Source organism: Erythrolamprus reginae, chromosome 1, assembly GCF_031021105.1.
Source record: "Erythrolamprus reginae isolate rEryReg1 chromosome 1, rEryReg1.hap1, whole genome shotgun sequence".
NCBI classification, from domain to species: domain Eukaryota; kingdom Metazoa; phylum Chordata; class Lepidosauria; order Squamata; family Dipsadidae; genus Erythrolamprus; species Erythrolamprus reginae.
The window spans coordinates 194,862,521-194,884,145 of record NC_091950.1 but is presented as its reverse complement, the minus strand read 5'-3'; the positions used below and the strand labels follow the sequence as shown (position 1 = coordinate 194,884,145).

The 21,625-nt window shown below is 36.8% G+C and overlaps 1 protein-coding gene across 1 annotated transcript in view; it reads left to right on the top strand.

Annotated features, from left to right (window-relative positions):
• Window positions 1-21,625, top strand: part of LOC139169288 (titin-like) — a 329,115-nt gene that overhangs the window by 217,592 nt on the left and 89,898 nt on the right. Inside the window, exons 76-106 of the mRNA XM_070755280.1 lie at window positions 904-1,072; window positions 1,161-1,427; window positions 2,627-2,893; window positions 3,237-3,515; window positions 3,614-4,022; window positions 5,293-5,417; window positions 5,530-5,796; window positions 6,395-6,664; window positions 6,966-7,268; window positions 7,367-7,669; window positions 8,076-8,263; window positions 8,368-8,482; window positions 9,199-9,483; window positions 10,267-10,418; window positions 10,516-10,663; window positions 11,715-11,892; window positions 11,988-12,109; window positions 12,233-12,520; window positions 12,607-12,903; window positions 13,218-13,404; window positions 13,997-14,112; window positions 14,199-14,498; window positions 15,474-15,773; window positions 15,866-15,971; window positions 18,219-18,415; window positions 18,521-18,826; window positions 18,925-19,203; window positions 19,727-20,026; window positions 20,127-20,429; window positions 20,846-21,220; window positions 21,314-21,616. Coding sequence (XP_070611381.1) covers window positions 904-1,072; window positions 1,161-1,427; window positions 2,627-2,893; window positions 3,237-3,515; window positions 3,614-4,022; window positions 5,293-5,417; window positions 5,530-5,796; window positions 6,395-6,664; window positions 6,966-7,268; window positions 7,367-7,669; window positions 8,076-8,263; window positions 8,368-8,482; window positions 9,199-9,483; window positions 10,267-10,418; window positions 10,516-10,663; window positions 11,715-11,892; window positions 11,988-12,109; window positions 12,233-12,520; window positions 12,607-12,903; window positions 13,218-13,404; window positions 13,997-14,112; window positions 14,199-14,498; window positions 15,474-15,773; window positions 15,866-15,971; window positions 18,219-18,415; window positions 18,521-18,826; window positions 18,925-19,203; window positions 19,727-20,026; window positions 20,127-20,429; window positions 20,846-21,220; window positions 21,314-21,616 — 7,504 coding nt within the window. The remainder of the gene's footprint in view (window positions 1-903; window positions 1,073-1,160; window positions 1,428-2,626; window positions 2,894-3,236; window positions 3,516-3,613; window positions 4,023-5,292; window positions 5,418-5,529; window positions 5,797-6,394; window positions 6,665-6,965; window positions 7,269-7,366; window positions 7,670-8,075; window positions 8,264-8,367; window positions 8,483-9,198; window positions 9,484-10,266; window positions 10,419-10,515; window positions 10,664-11,714; window positions 11,893-11,987; window positions 12,110-12,232; window positions 12,521-12,606; window positions 12,904-13,217; window positions 13,405-13,996; window positions 14,113-14,198; window positions 14,499-15,473; window positions 15,774-15,865; window positions 15,972-18,218; window positions 18,416-18,520; window positions 18,827-18,924; window positions 19,204-19,726; window positions 20,027-20,126; window positions 20,430-20,845; window positions 21,221-21,313; window positions 21,617-21,625) is intronic.

Genomic DNA, 21,625 nt, shown 5'->3' with positions numbered 1-21,625 from the left:
CTATGAAAGTGTTAGATTCTAGCCATTATGCTTACACTATGTACTTGCATAAGCCAAAAGTTATTCACTAGGTTATTCACTAGGCTTTGACTGTAGGCAGTCATTATCCAGCACATTCCTATAATTGCTTTTTCCCTGTCATTCTCCTCCCTATAAAAAAGATAAAAAGATATATAAATCTTTTATTTTCTAACTGAATCCTGTATATAGGCGGAATGCATTTTATACATTTTAAGTTGTGAGCCACTCCGAGTCTTTATATATATATATTTATATATCTTTATTAGTGGAAGGCTTACATCATATAGAAAATACCACATAAGGATAATGGGTTGTCAGTCATCACTCATCCTTCTTTGCAGAGAGGGGGGGAAGGGAGGGACGGAGGGACAGAGGGACAGAGGGACGGAGAGAGACTTTACATGTTCTCTATTGGCCCGAGCCAATAATCCGATCAGAATAGCTAAAGCCATTCACATGTCATCCGATCAAAATGGCCACCGGATTCCCAATCAGCTGCATTGGTGAAAATTTTCTTCTACACACATTTTGACTGATTATGTTGCCAAGTTGTTTTAGAAATAAAGCTCTGGAGATGTAATCTTCCACTTGTTCATTCAGGAGTTAATTCTGGGGACAGCAGCCTTTTATATGAGCAGTTCTTATAAAGTGACGCAATAGCCAAAAAAAAAAAGCTACCCTAGCTAGATAACCAGACCTACAAAGTAAGATTGGGATGTTTGGCTCAACTATCAACATCAAAATATCAAATCAAACTATTGATTTTAATAATCATCATTAAGTAGAGATATCAATTCTTTACTAACATTTTGAAAGCTTAAACTCTAATACCCATTATTATCTTTAACACAATTTCATATTTTGTTAATAATGTTAATACAGGCACGCTGGTTTAGGGATGGAATTGAAATTAAAAAGGGCAAGAAGTATGACATCATTGCAAAAGGTGCCCAGAGAATACTTGTCATCAACAAATGTTTACTTGATGATGAAGCAGAATATGCTTGTGAAGCAAAAGCAGCCAGAACTTCGGGCATGCTTACAGTGATAGGTAAAACTGAATTCCCCATTTTTTAATTTTGTTTTATTTTATGCAAATTGCAGTTGTCGTGAACTAAAACTATGATTCCTTTATGCAGAGGAGGAAGCCGTCTTTACTAAAAACCTGCCCAATGTGGAAGTTAATGAAACAGACACCATCAAATTTATCTGTGAAGTCTCTAAACCTGGTGCAGAAGTCACATGGTTCAAAGGCGACCAGGAGTTGCCGGAGGGTGGTAGAGTTGAACAAAAAGTTGATGGCCGGAAGAGAATTTTGATCATTCACAATGCTACCCTGGATGATGCAGGAGCCTACAGTTGCAAGCTTCCAAATGCTCAGACGACAGGCAAACTCAAAGTCAATGGTGAGAAGCTTGCTTTGATATCTTTCAGAACTACAGAGTAGCTAAGCAGGCCGTGAAATGCCAGACTTATTTGCTGCTTAACCATAAAAAAGTTTCAAGTCTGTTCCAAAGTAATCTCTGGTTCTGTTAGGCCACATTAAGGGGCATGCATAAGTGCACCAGTGTGCCTTCCATCCCCTGTCCAATTGTCTCTCCTTATCTCATTTATCTTTTCTTCCTTTCAAATATGTTCACCTATACTTTTATATCTTTTCTTCTATTATTTTCTTTACTTATATTATTACATATCTTTCTCTTCAATGTGTATTATGCATTGGACAAAATAAATGAATGAATGAATGAATGAATGAATGAATGAATGAATGAATGAATAAATAAATAAATAAATAAATAAATAAACATTTCCAGTATGGCACCCAGGAACATCTTTTTAATTTAAAAATGGAAAGTTGGAATTCTGCAAAACATGCATCATTTTTTAATTCCAAGAAGTTCTCTGGGCCCATAAACTTAAAAAGTAGTATTTTTTAAAAGGCTGATGGCTGCATTCAACTGGTATTCTTGCGGTAGACAGAGATGCCAAGAAGGGTGGTGGAGGGAGGAAGCTTAGATAATAGAATGAATCCTGCTGGTACATTAGTGTCTTAGATTAGAGTGCCAACAGTTTGTGAGGGTATAGATTAGAATAACAGAGTTGGAAGGGAACTTGGAGGTCTTCTCGTCCAACCCCCTTCTTATGCAGGAAACCCTACACCAATTCAGATAAATGGTTATCCAACATCTTCTTATTAAAAACTTCCAGTGTTGGAGTATTCCCAACTTCTGGAGGCAAGTTGTTCCACTGATTAATTGTTCTGCCAGGAAATTTCTCCCTAGTTCTAAGCTGCTTCTCTCCTTGTTTAGTTTCCACCTATTGCTTCTTGTTCTACCCTCAGGTACTTTGGATAATAGTTTGACTCCCTCTTCTTTGTGGCAACCCCTGAGATACTGTAACACTACTATCATGTCTCCCCTAGTCCTTCTTTTCATTATATATTGATATAAACCAACATGATTTCAAATTTCCAGAGTGGCTATCAAAAGGTTGGGAACCCATAGTATTGTAGTATTATCTGCTGGATAAAGCAACTACTTTTAAACTGAGTAATCTGTCTTTTTTCTATTAACAGCTAAATCATGACTTTTAATGTCTCTTACAGAGCTTTCAGCTGAGTTTATAACTAAACCTCAAAACCTTGAAGTTATTGAAGGACAAAAGGCAGAATTTTCCTGCTCAGTATCTAAAGCTGGCGTTGATGTGCAGTGGCTCAGAGGCGACACTGTTCTTGAAACAGGTGACAAATATGATATACTTTCTGATGGCAAAAAGAAAATCCTGGTCATTAAAGAATCTGTCTTGGATGATGAGGGACGTTATATTGTCATGCTTGGAGATGTCAAAGCAAAAGCACAGTTGAAAGTGATTGGTAAGTCTTTTTTTCCTTAGCACATCTACTATGTATGCTATTATGAGCCATAGTGGCACAGTAGTTAGGGTGCAGTACTGCAGGCTACTTCTGCTGCCTGCCAGCTGCCTGCAATTTGGCAGCTCAAATCTCACTAGGCTCAAGGTTGACTCAGCCTTCCATCCTTCCGAGGTCGGTAAAATGAGGACCCAGATTGTTGGGGGCAAGATGCTGACCCTATACACTGCTTAGAAAGGGTTGTAAAGCACTGTGAAGCAGTATATAAGCCTAAGTGATATTGCTATTGTTATTATTTCATGGTTCAGGATGCAGCTTACAAATGATACACTAATTCTGTTCACAGAAAAACTCAGGATTGTTGTTCCACTGAAAGACCAAACTGTTAAAGAGGGAGAAGAGCTTGTCTTCAACTGCGAAGTTAACACAGAAGGTGCCAAAGCTAAATGGTACAAAAATAACGAACCAATATATGACAGTGCAAAATACATCATGGTCCATAAGGATTTACTGTATTCTCTAAGGATCAGAGATGCTCATCAGAATGATCAGGCTGTTTACACAGTAACACTAACAAATCAGCGAGGAGAACATGTCAAGTCAGCCGCCAATTTAACTGTACTTGGTAAGTGCTCCACACTAGCATATGATCCAGGATATCAGTCCTACCCAAATTTGGATAAGAGCTTAAAATAATTGCATTTAATTAATCTCTTACCACAGAGGAGGATCTCAGAATTGTTGAACCTCTTCAAGACATTGAAACCATGGAGAAGAAGTCTGTCACATTCTGGTGCAAAGTTAACCGTCTCAATGTAAAACTTCCATGGACGAAGAATGGTGAAGAAGTCACTTTTGACCGCCGCATTTTATACAAAGTGGACAGATACAAGCATTCCCTTATTATTAAAGACTGCGGGTTCATAGATGAAGGGGAATACACCGTCACTGCTGGCCAAGATAAATCTGTAGCGGAGCTTATTATCACAGAAGCACCTGCCGATTTCATCGAACATTTGCAGGACCAAACAGTTACTGAATTTGATGATGCTGTTTTTAGTTGCCAGCTTTCCAAAGAGAAAGCAGCTGTGAAGTGGTACAGAAACGGGCGCGAAATAAAAGAAGGGAAAAAGTAAGTGCTTGTTCAGCAACGTGTTGTTGCTGTTTCTGCTCTTGTTTCTCAGCAGAACACATACTTGTACTTGTACTTGTTTACTATGAGCCACCCTGAGTCCCAGGAGAAGGGAGACGGGTGGCATAGAAATCTGATAGATAGATGATAGATAGATGATAGATAGATGATAGATAGATAGATAGATAGATAGATAGATAGATAGATAGATAGATAGATAGATAGAGACAGACAGACAGACAGACAGACAGACTGTAGAGATAGATAGATAGATAGATAGATAGATAGATAGATAGATAGATAGATAGATAGATAGATAGATGATAGATAGATGATAGATAGATAGATAGATAGATAGATAGATAGATAGATAGATAGATAGATAGATAGATAGATAGACAGACAGACAGACAGACAGACAGACTGTAGAGATAGACAGACAGACAGACAGACAGACAGACAGACAGACAGACAGACAGACAGACAGACAGACAGACAGACAGACAGACAGACTGGATAGATAGATAGATAGATAGATAGATAGATAGATAGATAGATAGATAGATAGATAGATAGATAGATAGACAGACAGACAGACAGACTGTAGAGATAGATAGATAGACAGACAGACAGACAGACAGACTGTAGAGATAGATAGATAGATAGATAGATAGATAGATAGATAGATAGATAGATAGATAGATAGATAGGTAGGTAGGTAGGTAGGTAGGTAGGTAGGTAGGTAGATGATATAGATAGACAGACAGACTGTAGAGATAGATAGATAGATAGATAGATAGATAGATAGATAGATAGATAGATGATAGATAGATAGATAGATAGATAGATAGATAGATAGATAGATAGATAGATAGATGATAGACTGTAGAGAAAGATAGACAGACAGACAGACTGTAGAGATAGATAGATAGATAGATAGATAGATAGATAGATAGATAGATAGATAGATAGATAGACAGACAGACAGACAGACAGACAGACAGACAGACAGACTGTAGAGATAGACAGACAGACAGACAGACAGACAGACAGACAGACTTTAGAGATAGATAGATAGATAGATAGATAGATAGATAGATAGATAGATAGATAGATAGATAGATAGATAGATAGATAGACAGACAGACAGACAGACAGACTATAGAGATAGATAGATAGACAGACAGACAGACAGACAGACATATAGATAAAATAAATAAACAAACAAACAAATAATCCTGGTTTCCCCCCCCCCCCATCTGATCTAAAGGTATCAGTTTGAAAAGGATGGAAATCTACACAGATTAATTATAAAAGACTGCAGACTAGAAGATGAATGTGAATATTCCTGCGGAGTGGATGACAGAAAATCCAGAGCAAGACTCTTCGTTGAAGGTACATTTTCAGTTTTGATTTATGTTCCTTCCCAAGTGTCAGTGCTTTTTTTAAAAAAAAAAGAGTTAAAAGACGGAATGATAAAACACATATTTATGGATATTTCTATCAGAAATTCCTGTGGAGATCATCCGCCCACCCCAAGATGCTTATGAAGCTCCTGGAACTGATGTCATCTTTTCGGCTGAACTGAATAAAGATAAAGTGGAGGTCAAATGGCTGAGAAACAACATGATTATAGTCCAAGGTGACAAACATCAAATGATGAGTGAAGGAAAGATCCACAGGCTGCAGGTCTGTGAAATAAGGCCCCGTGACCAAGGAGAATATAGGTTTATTGCCAAAGACAAAGAAGCTCGAGCTAAGCTAGAACTAGCAGGTAAGTCTTTCAAACTGATTTATCATAGCAAGAAATAACATTTATAGATGTTACAAAATCCTTTCAATTCTCCTTCTGAATGTTACCAGTAATTCCAGAATTCTTAGTTTCAATGGGAATGAAAAACTCTCCCACAAAAAGTACATACATCTTTCTTGTATGTACTGCTATGCAATTCTATGATGTCTCAACTTCATACCTCACTGCTGTTCCTTTAATATCTAGCACTTATTTGTTCTACACTTTATCAGTTCTCTTGAACATCACTTTATAAAAATCTTATGTTACTTTTTTGAGATTTTATATACAATATATAAATTTAGTTTTTATGCACTGAAAATCTCTACATTCAGGCAATCATAAAATTTTACCCATCTTAGAGAAATTCTCTGTGAATTATAAAGGTGATAACAAGGTCCCATTAGTTTGCAATTCAAGAAGCACAATACCACAAAACTGGCAGTTACAATTTGGCTCACCTAATACAATACATTATTTTAAAAGTTCAAGGTACATTTTGCTTTTCTTTATCAAACTTGAATGCATCATTTCTGTAACATATTTTCAAATGCTAATTCCTTTTTATTGTTTCCCTTAGCTGCTCCAAGAATAAAGACAGGTGATCAAGATCTTGTAGTTGATGTTGGCCAGCCATTAACCATGGTTGTTCCATATGATGCTTACCCACGAGCAGAGGCTGAGTGGCTTAAAGAAGATGAAGCCTTACCCACTCAGACTGTTGATACCACAACTGATAGTACATCTTTCAGAATTCCTGCAGCCAAGCCATCACACAAGGGAAGTTACAAAGTTATACTGAAAAATAAACATGGAAAAGCAGAAGCTCGCATTAATGTTCAAGTAATCAGTAAGTTCTTAACTTCCAAAAACTTTACTTTTAGTACGTTTTCTCTGATAATAGTAGTTTAACAATACTATCTGTATTTTTAATACAGAAAACATGAATTTAATAGTTGAAAGCAAGGGCTGATTAAAGTTCATAATAAAGAGATTTGATTTGATTTGACCTGATCTGGTCTGATTTGATTTAATGCCTAAAACTGGAATTAAAAGGAATAAATTGTTATATAAGCCATTCAGCTATAAAACATATGTCAAGCTCAAAATTTGCTGTTCCGTTGAATACATCTTGCTTTCTTTTCTCTAAGATGTCCCTGGCCCAGTGAGGAACTTGGAAGTCACGGAAACATTTGATGGTGAAGTCAGCCTTGCATGGGAAGAACCAGAAAGCGATGGTGGTAGTAAGATTACAGGTTATGTGGTGGAAAGGCGTGACATCAAACGCAAGACCTGGATTTTGGCAACTGATCGTGCTGATAGTTGTGAATACACAGTAACAGGTCTTCAAAAAGGTGGCGTGGAGTACCTCTTCCGTGTGAGTGCGAAAAACAGAGTTGGCACTGGTGAACCTGTGGTAACCGATAAACCCGTTGAAGCAAAGAGCAGATTTGGTAAGAAAATGGTTCCAGATACTTGAGAAGATTAATGCTGTTCCAATCCTTCAGAGTAAAAATAGCACCTGTTTTGTAATTTTCTTTCCACTGTGCAGAGGTTCCAGGTCCGCCTCTCAATGTACAGGTTGCTGATGTGAACAGGTCCAGTGCAACTCTTACCTGGGAGCCACCAGAATATGATGGAGGATCTCCAATTACAGGCTATGTGATTGAGCTGCGTGACAGAGGATCAATTAAATGGGAGCCAGCCATGACTACACCAGCCCATGAATTATCTGCTACATTGACCGATGTGGTGGAGAACAAAGAATACTTTTTCAGGGTCAGAGCACAAAACCAAGTTGGAGTTGGCAAACCCAGTGCATCCACACATGCGGTGAAGATAACCGATCCAATTGGTTAGTATGCTAATAATAAGATAGCAGTTTTTCATCATCTCTCAGTGATAATATTATTTATTTATAAATACAAGCATACAAAATATTTGAGGAGAATTAGGGGGAAATATGAGAGAATAAGTTCAGTTTTAATGATTTAAGAAATCATTAGTTGTGACAAAAAAGAGAGAATAGAAGTATCACACTCAAAATAGATAGCCAATTTCTTTCAAGTATTTTCCATGTTCACGGAAAAAGATTCAGGATACCTCAGTAGAAGGTTCTGGCCAGGTTCTACTGTGCTAGTTTAGGGATCATCCAAGATTTCCCTATACACCATTTCATCTTTTTAATTTTTTTTTTGTATTTTGTGCATTCTTCTTGAAAGGAACAATATTTAAACCTTCCAAATTCCTATGTCTTGCAGAAAGACCAAGCCCTCCCATTAACCTTGATCATGCTGAGCAAACCAAGTCATCTGTGAAACTGAAATGGGAGCCTCCCTTAAAAGATGGAGGCAGTCCAATTTTGGGTTACATTATAGAGCGGCGTGAAGAAGGAACGGATGACTGGATTCGTTGCAATGCAAAACTTGCACCTAAGCTTGCTTATACTGTAAGTTATAACTTCTTTCTGAAGCGCATGAAACATTTGGATTATTTTCAGTTGGTGTCATTTACAACTTTCCTTTACATTTATATTTGCCCCTGTCTTGGCAGGTGACTGGACTGACACCTCTAGCTAAGTATTATTATAGGGTCTCTGCAGAAAATGCTGCTGGTATATCAGATCCATGTGAGGCTATTGGACCACTAACCGCAGATGATCCACATGGTAAGCAGATCTTATTTATCTCTGACACGTTGGCAATTCAAAGTAAATGTTATATATGCTTATTATTAAAATCAACCCCCTAGTTCTTGTGATTAAAGAATCCTTATGACAAAACAATAGCTATGTGTAGATCATCTGCTGCAAGCAAATCCACTCCAGCCACTCAGAGGTTCAGTCGGGGTATTTTAAGGCCTTTGGGGGCATGCTGGTGGTAGGTATCAAAGCAAGGCTTTGGGAGGCCTTGCTGTAGCCAAAGCTTTGTGACTACTTCATATTTTCACAATGTAGATCCTGAAGTAGACTTTGCCATGCGCAAAAGATCTTGTGAAATGTCTCATGCAGGTGTCATCACTGTGTAAAAATGGAGGACCTGATAAACATTTCCATGTAGTTCTGAGAGATAATTAAGATTTATTCAAAGGGATGTTCCTGGTTATGAAAGCTACTATTTCATGCTGCTTTTTAAGCACATACGAATAGTACCTCTATTCTTGTATAAAATTGTTCTTTAAACAGAAGTGGTCTTACTATCAGGTTTCTTCACTCCCATTGTATCATTGTATCAGACAAACAGAGAGTCAGCTTATAATAGTATGAGTACTTTCAGTTATGACAAGTACCTTTTCACAGCTACCATAAATAAAAATTAAACCTATCATAGAAATTGCCCCAAATTAATTGACACAAATTGTGTTTGTTTTGTTTTTGTTTTTCAGTCGGACCTACAATGGACTTAAGTGGCTTTAAAGATGCACTTGAAGTTATTGTTCCAGAGCCGGTCAAAATCCGTGTTCCCATCACTGGCTACCCAGTTCCCGTTGCCACATGGTCAGTGGGTGGCAAAGTTTTAGAAGATGGCAATCGGGTGAAAATTGAGACCAGTTTTGCCTTTGCAAAACTGACAATTACACCAAGTGAACGCCCAGATAAAGGCATTTATACTCTGAAATTAGTCAATCCTGTATCATCTGTATCAGGAGAAATCGATGTTAATGTCATTGGTAAGCATTCAGTTTTAATGTCAAGTAAATATTTTTGTAGTATAAATTCTTGTAAATTTAATGAACAATCTGACAATATTAAATGACCAAATGAATAACAATCAGCACCTTTCAATACATATAAAAAGCACTCAACTACATTCATTTCTACTTTCTTTTTCATGATAAAATTCCAAAACATAAAAATGTTGTCATTAGATAAATATTCAGGGTATCATTTTATAGGCACATACTCAGGATTAATTGCAAATATTTGCAAATATTTGAAGGTAATTTTAATTTTATGGGTATAGAATGATATATGCTTTTTTAAAAAAAATAAAAGCATGATGAATTAGGTCTAAAGCCTGTTTCTGTAAGCTCCATTACCAAAATATTTCGTTTCAAATATCATCAAATAAATCTCCACTATGATTTTGAAATGCCATCAAACCTTGGCTCTTCTAGAGGATCTTTGGGAGGGAAATGAATTTTAGTTCCTGGGGAGATGTAGTTTCTGTGTCACATTGTATCTGGTTGTTAGGTTATAGTGTATTGGTAACAACCAGATACCAATTGTATCTGGTAGTTAAGTTATACTGTAACAACCAGATACAGTACATTGTATCTGATTGTTAGGTTATAGTTATGGTGTGGTGTGTTAAGTTTTAAATCTGATTCCTGCATTTGGCTTGGAAGCTCCTCAGTCACTAAGGATTGAAGTGGTATATAAGTATCAGAACGTACATAAATAAATGTATACCTGTGTTATAGGTTTATAATATAATTTGCATTTATTTTCAGCTCGCCCAAGTGCACCAAGAGAGCTAACAGTTGGAGAAATAACTAGGAACTCGGTACAACTAACATGGGAACCTCCTGAAAATGATGGAGGAAGCCCTTTGACTGGCTATCTTATTGAGAAGCGTGAAGTGAGCCGCAAAACATGGATTAAAGTATGTTTTAAACAGAAAAATATTTTTAGTAAAGCCAGCTTTTTAATTTGGAAATGATCTGGGCTGCAATACGAAAAAGAGTATCTTGTCTTTGCAGGTGATTGACAAAGTTCTTGACCAAGAATTTACTGTCCCGGATCTTGCCCAAGGAAAAGAATACTTATTCAGAGTTTCAGCATGCAACAAATGTGGACCAGGGGAGCCTGCTTACATTGATGAGCCAGTTAACATGACAGCACCTGCTAGTGAGTTTTCTTTATTAGTTGTTCTAAATAATTTTGGATTTCTTCATGTTCTGTGTACAGGTAACCCTTGACATTTGGTTGCAACTCAGCCCAGGATATATTTTTATTTTATTTTATTTTATTTATTTGTCAAGTACGTATTGGTAGTATACAAAGATATAACACTGTTTATATATATGATTTTAGTATTAATAATAATAGGACAGGGATGGTAGGCACAAGGTGCACTTATGTACGCCCCTTACTGACCTTTTAGGAATCGGGTGAGGTCAACAGTTGATAGTCCAAGAGTAAAGTTTTGGGGGTTTGGTAATGATACTACAGAGTCAGGAAGTGAGTTCCATGCATTAACTACTTATATTGCTAAGTAGTTAATGTTATCTACAAGTTAATGTTCTGTAACTAAGTAGTTACATAACATTAATTTATGTTGCTAAGTGAGAAATTTGTTAAGTGAGTTTTTCCCCATTTTACGATTTTTCTTGCCACATTTGTTCAGTCGATCATTGCAATTGTTAAATTAGTAACACAATTATTAAGGTTTCCCAATTAACTTTGCTTGTTAGAAGCTCACAAAAAGGGGATCACATGACCCCAGGAACATAGCAACCATCATAAATGTGGGCCAATTGTCAAGCATCTGAATGTAAATCACATGACGATGGGGATGCAACAGTCATAAGTCTGAAAAATGGCCGCACATCCCTTTTTCTGATGATGTTGTAACTAATTGAACTGCTAAGTCGAGGACTACCTCTAATTATTCAGGCTAAATATTGAGAGTTGACAAACTCATTGAAAGAGAAAACCAAATACAGACTTTCTGGATTGCACCACAGACTTTCTATTTAATACACTCATATGCATACTTGGAAAATCTGTTTGTTAGATTGCAGGGCTTACCAGCACAATAGCTGTGGAAAAATTATTTTGGGGGAAAGTGGCAAGGAAGATCACTAAAAATCCAGATACCACTTAGTGGAAGTGAACCTTTCTTTCCATTCACATTTCACCTACCATGATAAGACAAAACAAATTTTCTCTCTTACAGCGGTTCCTGATCCACCAGAGAATGTTAAGTGGCGAGATCCAACATCCAAGTCCATTTTCCTGATGTGGGATCCACCTAAATACGATGGTGGCTCACGTATCAAAGGCTACATAGTTGAAAAGTGCCAGCGTGGCACTGACAAATGGGAGCCTTGTGGTGAACCTGTAATTGAGACCAAGTACGTAGCAGCAGTAGTAGAATTTTATATTTTATATAAATGATTCTTATGGCACTTAATGATACTATTAACTGAAATGCTATTCTGATTAACAGAATGAAGGTAGCACCACTTAAGGAAGGAGAATGGTATGCTTATCGGGTGAAGGCTTTGAATAGGCAAGGAGCCAGTAAACCAAGCCACCCCACCGATGAAATCCAGGCAGTGGATGCAATGGGTAATTAGTTACCAAATTATATTTTACCAACATATAACTTTTATTCTTCAAAATATTTGGGAGAGGGTGTGCAACCATGGGTAGCATATTTCATTCATTCTGTTTTTATTTTCTGTAAATCAGAGGCTCCAGAAATTTTCTTAGATGTAAAATTACTGGCTGGAATCACTGTCAAAGCTGGAACCAAAATAGAACTGCCTGCAACAGTAACTGGAAAGCCTGAACCTCGCATTACTTGGACAAAAGCAGAAAATATCTTGAGACCTGACAAAAGGATCTCCATTGAAGCCAAACCCAACCATTCCACAGTAATAATAACAGACAGCAAAAGGAGCGATAGTGGCACCTATATCATTGAAGCTGTAAATACCAGTGGACGGGCAACAGCAACTGTTGAAGTTAATGTTCTAGGTATGCCACTTCTGTGATTTAATTCTCAGCAACTTCCTAATCGCATAGCTGAGGAGGAAGCTCAAACTACTGTTATATCTCCACAGATAAGCCTGGTCCACCAGCGGCTTTTGATGTGTCTGAAATAACAAACGTGTCCTGCCTTTTGACATGGAATCCTCCTCGCGATGATGGCGGATCCAAAATCACAAACTATGTTCTGGAACAAAGAGCTGCAGACAGTGAAATATGGCACAAATTATCATCTACCATCAAGGAAACCAAATTCAAAGTTACAAACCTTACACCACTTAAAGAGTACATCTTCAGGGTCAGTGCTGAGAACATGTATGGAGTTGGAGAACCAGCACTATCCAGTCCTATAATTGCTAAATATCCATTTGGTAAGTTTGTTCAGCTGAAAGGCGGGTACACCTATCTCTGTACAATGGTCACATGGAAACTGCCATGTTTCCACATTAGGGAGGGGGGTCAGCTAACTCAACCAGTGAATCATTTTGTGAGAACTATCTCACCTCCCAATCATTTTTGATCTTGCTGATCGTACAGGGCTAGCTTTTTGCCAAAAGTGGAGGTGCACAGGAGGGAAATAATTCAAGCAGAATTCCTGGTTGAACAATAGCCACGGGCAACAGCTATCTGCATTGAAATTACAAATACATGACTGCTAATTCTGACTTTGTATTTCTTGGTTCAGATACACCAGGTCCCCCAACAGGTGTAAAGCCTATTGAGATCACTAAAGATTCTGTAACATTAACTTGGACTGAACCTGATGAAGATGGTGGCAGTCCTATCACTGGGTACTGGGTTGAACGGTTTGACCCTGATCAAGATAAATGGATTCGATGCAATAAAATACCAATTAAAGATACGACATTCAAGTAAGATCATTATATTCTTTCAGAATATATTTTATATTATATTCTTTCAGAAAAGAAATAATGTTTTCAAATGAAAACAAATACATACACTTCATATACCATTCTGTATGAGAGGATTCGTTACCTCCAAATAATCATCTTGCTTTCAATTATTTGAATCTTCATAAGCTGGTGGCAATATATATGATAAATCCTCTCTATAGTTATCTTCTTTGCAATGTAGGATCCACAAGTGACTATAACAGTGTAATAATATTGTAATAATAGAGTAACGATTAATGATTGTCTATCACTGAAGCAATTTATGACATTTGTGTTGATAATGGAAGCTCAGAGACATTTTGGCTTTCTAGTAATTTGAAGTGTTTAAATCGTTCAGATCTATGTGTTGTAGCTACTCCTTTCTAAAATAATACATATGGATTTTGTACATTAGCTACAACCAAACTCAGAGAGCACCAAAAACTTCTCATTAACAGTTTATTTTTTTTTAATTTACACCAGTGAATGGTTATAGAGCAATATCATATATATGTTTAATAATACTTACTACCAAATAAACATTGAAATGTTTTTTTCTTATTATTACTAGGGTAAAGGGTCTTACAAACCATAAGAAGTACAAGTTCCGAGTGTTAGCAGAGAATCTTGCTGGGCCAGGAAAACCAAGCAAACCTACAGAACCAATCTTAGTGAAGGATCCCATTGGTAAAAATTAACTTAGATTAATAATATCATTTGAATTCTTGATTTAAAGTTAGCCCACCAGATCTAAATGTTTAATTTATTTCCAGATCCTCCATGGCCTCCTGGGAAACCAACAGTGAAGGATGTTGCTAAGACGTCATGTTTCCTACAGTGGACAAAGCCAGAACATGATGGGGGTGCCAAAATTGAATCCTATGTGATAGAGCTGTTAAAGACTGGTACAGATGAATGGGTGAGAGTGGCGGAAGGCGTTCCCATGACAGAACATTTCCTCAAAGGACTTATGGAGAAACAAGAATATTCTTTCCGAGTAAGAGCTGTGAACAAAGCTGGGGAAAGCGAACCAAGTGAACCCAGTGATCCTGTGTTGTGCAAGGAAAGGCTAAGTAAGTAACTTTTCCTGAGAATCTAGGCTGAACAGAGCTTGGAAACTTTAAAAACTTGCTTGTTTTTATCCTGGAGAGAGGATAAAATATAAATGTGTTGATAACTACTTTCAAAACGATTAGAAACCATTTCTTTATGAACCTTTTTCTTTTTTAATCTATTTTCCTTCTTCTTCACTATTCTTTTTTTTTAAAAAATTCAAAAATTTTACTTTATTACAAACATACATAAACAAACATAAACAAGACATTTTAAAAACATTGTGGCAGTCCTGTTTCTTATTTTCTATAGTGATATTTCTACGTTACCATCATTTAATATTTTTATTTTATATAGATTGGTATTCCTTTTGTTCCTATTTTCAACAAAACCTCTGTTCCTTTCTTTTCCTGTTATTTAAGTTAGTTGACTATTTAATTGGTTGTTTTTATTTTGTTTTTTCTTTTTCCTGACTTTTTAACCAAGAGTAAAATTTATTCCAACTTTGATAGTATTCTGACTCATCTTTATATTTTATTTCCATTGTTAATTTATCCATTTCTGCACAGATCATATTTTTTTTCTAATAATTCATCTTCAGTTGGTATGTTTTCACTTTTCCATTGTTGTGCAAAAATTAATCTCGCCGCAGTTGTTATGTGCAGAATTAAATACATTTAACATCTTTGGTATCTCTCATAGGTTATTCCCAGTAGGAATAGTTCTGGTTTTCTTTCAGTTTTCTTTTCTTTACTATTCTTTCTTTTGTTTCTTTTCTAATATTTATATTGTTTTTATCTTGTTAAAAATTTCTTCAATAAAGTTACATTAAAAAATCGTGAAGAATGATAGTGGCACACTAATATAACTGCAATGTCATTTATAAAGGTCTCAGAGAAGTAAATAAAGATATACAGTTTGCCTTTATCCCACTGCTTGATAGATTCCTTATTGCTTTTTTATAAAGTAAAACTGTTATGTTAATGTCTTCATAGATCCACCTTCACCTCCACGATGGCTTGAGGTCATTAATATCACTAAAAACACTGCAGACCTTAAATGGACCGTGCCAGAAAAAGACGGGGGTTCTCCTATTACAAACTACATTGTTGAAAAGAGGGATGTGCGCCGCAAAGGCTGGCAGACTGTAGATACCACAGTAAAGGACACCAAATATACTGTGACACCTCTGACCGAAGGCTCTCTCTACGTATTCCGCGTGGCTGCTGAAAATGCAGTGGGGCAGAGCGATTACTGTGAAATTGAGGACTCGGTTCTAGCTAAAGACACATTCAGTAAGTTTTCAGAGTTTATGTTCAAAACAGCAACCGGCTGTTTCCTGTTTCTAAAATGCCAGTCTATCTAATGTGGATTTTATTTATTTTAGCTACCCCCGGAGCACCATATGCCCTTACACCAGTTGAGGTGACAAAGAGACACGTTGACTTGAAATGGGAACCACCTAAGAATGATGGTGGCAGGCCAATTCAACGGTAATATTATTAATAAAGACATCTAGGACAATATTTGTGTAGATATTACGTTTACTGTGTGTAAAATGCTAAATGTTAAAAAATCCAGTTAAAGATACATGATTAGAGAAGAATTAATAAAGTTCGTACATTCAGAGCACCCATGTTCCAGAAACCAGTAGGAAATTTAGGTGAAGAATAGAAAAATAGATTAAATATGTTGAGTAATCAATAGAGGCACCCATTTCCCAAGTGATAAAAATTTGCTGTGGGTTGAGAAAAGTGAGATATGGTCATTTTTTAATTTCATTTTGATTTCATTTTAATCTATGGTCAACTTGGTTATCAGGATCCAAAAATAAAGTTCAATTTAAAAGTTATGTAAATGGAGTAATTTGTAAGTAGAATGACATGCAGGAATTGAATCACAAACAAGATACTTAGAAAATAAGTTTGGTAAGAATGCTATTCATTTCCTACTTAAGGTAATGGAATCATTGGCAGAACAATTCTTTTAGTGCTCCAGTGCTACAGCACTCCAACAAGCCCAAGGCATTGTTAATTGCTGTTTGGAAAGAAAACAATGAAGATTGATTGATTGATTGATTGATCGATCGATCGATCGATCGATCTATTTATTTATTTATTTATTTATTTATTTATTTATTTATTTATTTATTTGCCTTCTATGCCGCCCAATCCTGAAGGACTCAGGGTGGCTTACAATAGTGATAAAATACAATAAAATAGATACAAAGATAAAAGAAGTTGAACATTTCTAAACTAAAACATTGTAAAATGAAAAAAAAACCCATGAAGATAAAAACAGTCACTGTCATGCACATGCACACCATTCATAAAATTGGCCATCTGGAATGTAAAATTTATGCCCCCCCCCCTCAAGCCTGCAGGCACAGGCAGATGGAGAGCAGTGCGTAACTGTTCCCTTCCTAACAATTTCCTGGATCCTTTTTCTATATGGCATAAATTTCAGGTGGCGGGGAGGGGGGGAGGTCATATAGGCTATTCAAATATCTGGTCTGAATTTGTTCCCCAAAACAAAGGGATGGGGAATTTAGATTCTTTCAACTCTCAGCCCACCCCCCATCCCCACATGTCATCTTGGCCCAACCCCTTTGGGGACTTTCTGTAGTCAACATTTCTAGAGAAAAAAAGGACTAGGTGGGACTTGATAGCAGTATTCCAATATTTGAAACCTATATCGCCAGGCATGGGAGAACTAAGACATCTCCCCCAGGCTTATTATATTTCATGTTTGATGTGTATGTGCTGTATGGTTTTAATTGCTGAGGTTTTTATAAATTTTATTATTAGATTTGTTCCATTGTTATACTGTTCTTATTCTGTTGTGAGCCGCCCCGAGTCTTTGGAGAGGGGCGGCATACAAATCTAATAAATTGAATTGAATTGAAAGATTGTCACAAAGAGGAGGGGGTCAATTTATTTTTCAAAACACCAGAGGGCAGGCAAGAAACAATGGATGGAAACTAATTAAGGACAGAAGCAACCTGAAATTAAGAAGAAACTTCCTAACAGTGAGAACAATTAACCAGTGGAACAACCTTCTGTCAGAAGTTGTAGATGCTAAAAACTAGTAGTTTTTAAGAAGAGACGGTCACTTGTATGAAATAGTATTGGATCTCCTGCTTGGGCAGGGGGCTGGACTAGAAAACCTCCATGGTCCCTTCCAGCCCTATTTTGATTCTGAAATTGTACATCAGGAAAGAGCACAGCAGGAAACTGATCTCATCCTGTAATTGGTTCTGAGGTTTATTATTTGCATGGGATACTATATGTATCATATATATCCATTGTAAGATAAAATACAGGAAATAGTATAAGGGCAGACTAGATGGACCATGAGGTCTTTTTCTGCCGTCAGTCTTCTATGTTTCTATGTTTCTATCACACCGGTATTGCAACATGAGAAAATATTATTTTACTGAAAGAGTAGTAGATCCTTGGAACAAACTTCCAGCAGACGTGGTTGGTAAATCCACAGTAACTGAATTTAAACATGCCTGGGATAAACATATATCCATTGTAAGATAAAATACAGGAAATAGTACAAGGGCAGACTAGATGGACCATGAGGTCTTTTTCTGCTGTCAATCTTCTATGTTTCTATGTTTCTATCACACCGGTATTGCAACAATTAATCAAGATAGATAAATACCCATTTTGTTTTTAACTCAATGCCTCAGATTGATTCCATTGCATAATTGCATCCTATTCCTCTTAATACAGATACGTCATTGAAAAGAAAGAGAAGCTTGGCACACGTTGGGTGAAAGCTGGCAAGACGGCTGGACCTGACTGTCATTTCAGAGTAACTGATGTCATTGAGGGCACAGAGGTGCAGTTCCAAGTTCGTGCTGAAAATGAAGCTGGCTGTGGTCATCCCAGTGAACCAACTGACATCCTGCCTATTGAAGATCCCACAAGTAAATTAAGATAAAAATCATAATGTAGAAAAGATTAAGTTAGGTCAAACTGTTTTATGTTTAGTAAATGTCTGATGGATAATATGTTTCTCTCTATCCATGCAGGTCCTCCCTCGCCACCTCTGGATTTGCATGTTACGGATGCGGGCAGAAAACACATTGCCATTGCTTGGAAACCACCTGAGAAAAATGGTGGAAGTCCGATCATTGGATACAATATTGAACTCTGTGAAGCAGGAACTGAGAAATGGATGAGGATAAATTCTCGGCCAGTCAAAGACTTGAAATACAAAGCAGAGGAGGGCATTGTACCTGACAAAGAATATGTCCTCAGAGTCAGAGCTGTCAATGCTATTGGAGCTAGTGAGCCATCAGATATTTCAGAAAACGTTGTGGCCAAAGATCCAGATTGTAAGTATATTTATTTCCAAGGAAATCATAAAATATACAGCCACAATAAAACTGCTCTTTAACACCGATTGAGATTATCCTTCTCTATTTTTAAATAGGTAACCCAACTGTTGATATAAAAACTACTGATATTATTGTGGTTGAAGGTCAAAAGTTAAGTATTCCAGTTCCCTTCAGAGCTGTTCCTTCCCCAACCATTTCATGGCATAAAAGTGGGAAGGAGCTTAAAGCAGGTGACAGAACCACAATGAAGAGTGACCACATCTCTGCCTTGCTGGAAATCACAAATGCTGTCCATGCAGATGCTGGTGTTTATACCATTACCTTGGAGAATAAATTGGGTTCAACTACTGGCACAGTTAATGTCAAAGTAATAGGTAAATATTTTTTCCCTTTCCATTAACAGACATTCGCATTCAGTTCATAGTGCTAAACCAATGCAAGCAGCATTGTTTATAGAATAGAACAGAACAGGACAGAATAGAATTCTTTATTGGCCAAGTGTGATTGGACACACAGGGAATTTGTTTTGTTGCATATGCTTTCAGTAAATATACAAAAACAAAGTGATAGGTCATAAATCATAGTTACAATAATTAATTATAACATATAAACAAGAAGTGAAAAAGCATAAGATACCAATAGGAGAACATAGTACAAAAGACGAGAAAATGAGAAAGATGAGGTCAAGAAAGAAGAAACATATTATAAGCTAATTTTAATGTAAGATAGATATCCTGGATATGATGGAGTTCAAATAAAAAACTTAATTGTCTCTTATTCTAAGAAACTGTAATTTGTAGGCATATCATTTATCACAAGCATGGGTATTCTTCATATTCTTTGAATTTTTGTTGCATACTTTTCAAATTTAATTCAAATGTGCTTTTTTTCATCTAGGTCTACCTGGACCATGCAAATCCATTAAGGCAAGTGAAGTGACAAAAAGCTCATGCAAAGTTACCTGGGAACCACCAGAATTTGATGGTAATACTCCCATTTTGCACTATGTGTTGGAAAGAAGAGAAGCTGGGAGGCGAACATACATACCAGTGATGTCTGGTGAAAATAAATTGGCATGGAATGTAAAGGATCTTATTCCAAATGCTGAATACTATTTCCGTGTTAAAGCTGTCAATAAAATTGGAGGAGGTGAATACCTCGAATTGAGAAATCCAGTGATTGCTGAAGATCCAAAGCGTAAGTATATGCATTAATAAATAACTGCTTAGAATGAATATGTAAACTTTTTTTCCATACCTTCTGCTTATTTATTTAATTTTAAATTTTCAATACACAGAACGACCCGATCCACCTCTTGATCTTGAGACTCATAATCCAACATCAAAGACAGTAACTCTCACCTGGAAGCCACCGTTGTACGATGGAGGAACGAAAATTATGGGTTATGTTTTGGAAAAACTGGTTAAAGGAGGAGATAAATGGGAGAGATGCAATGAGTATTTAGTGCCTCTTTTGACTTACACCGTAAAAGATCTTGAAGAAGGCAAAGAATATCAATTCCGAGCTCGTGCTGAGAATGCTGCAGGAGTTAGTGAACCATCTAATATTACTCCTTTAATCAAAGCAGCGGATCCTATTGGTACGTTCTACACATTTTCCCCCTCCTTATTCATTCTTAATACATAAGAATTATTTTGTGCTATATAGGTAGTCTTCAATTTATGACCACATTTGACTCCCTTATTTCTGTTTACAACATTTCTTGCTACGGTTGTTAAATTAATAAGTGAAACTGGTTTGCCTATTGATGCTGCTTGTCAGACGGTGATGGAAGGACATTGCAACCATCACAAATATGAGTCAGTTGCAAAGACTCCAACTTTTGATCACGTGACCATGGTCATAAGTTTGTGGAAAAGTCACACTTTTTCATAGGTCACTTTTTTCAGTGCTGTTGCAACTTCAAATGGTCACTAAATGAAATGTTGTAAGTTGAGGACTACTTTTAATTGTCACTCATAAATTAATACTGCATTTTTTTTATTATTGTTACAGAGGCTCCAAAGGTCTCCCTTGCTGCTAATTTGCAGGCCGGCCTTGAAGTGAAGCAAGGTGCTGATATTCCACTAGATGCACGGGTTTCAGGTTCGCCTTACCCAGCAATTGCTTGGCTATGGAACGATGACGTTATTAAACCCGAAGAAATTAAGAAGAGAGTCATGAAGATTTCCAGGAAGAAGAAAGGTGAAGCTGAAGAGGATGAGCCTTTCCATTTATCCATACCTGAACGGCTGAGCATTGACAACAGTAAAAAAGGAGAATCTTTCCTGGTTGTTCGAGACTCACTCAGATCAGACCATGGCACATTCACTATCCGAGTCGAAAATGACCACGGTGTAGCTAAAGCTTCATGTGAAGTCAATGTTTTAGGTACGTCCCTGCACATAATTTATTTCACTTCTTATACAAAAGACATGTTATGACACATGCACAAGTTCATCATTATTTTTGTTTTAAAAATAGATGTTCCTGGACCTCCGGTCAACTTTGTTTTTGAAGAAGTGAGAAAAAATTCCATAACTTGCAAATGGGAACCTCCTCTTGATGATGGTGGTAGCGAAATCCTGAATTATGTCTTGGAAAAGAAAGACAGCGCCAAAACTGAAACGGGCTGGGTTACAGTCACTTCCACACTTAGGCACTGCAAATATAATGTGCTTAAACTGATTGAAGGAAAAGAATACGTCTTCCGTGTGAAAGCGGAGAATAGAGTAGGGCCTGGACCACCAGCTGTTTCAAAACCTGTGGTAGCTAAAGATCCATTTGGTAAGTCTT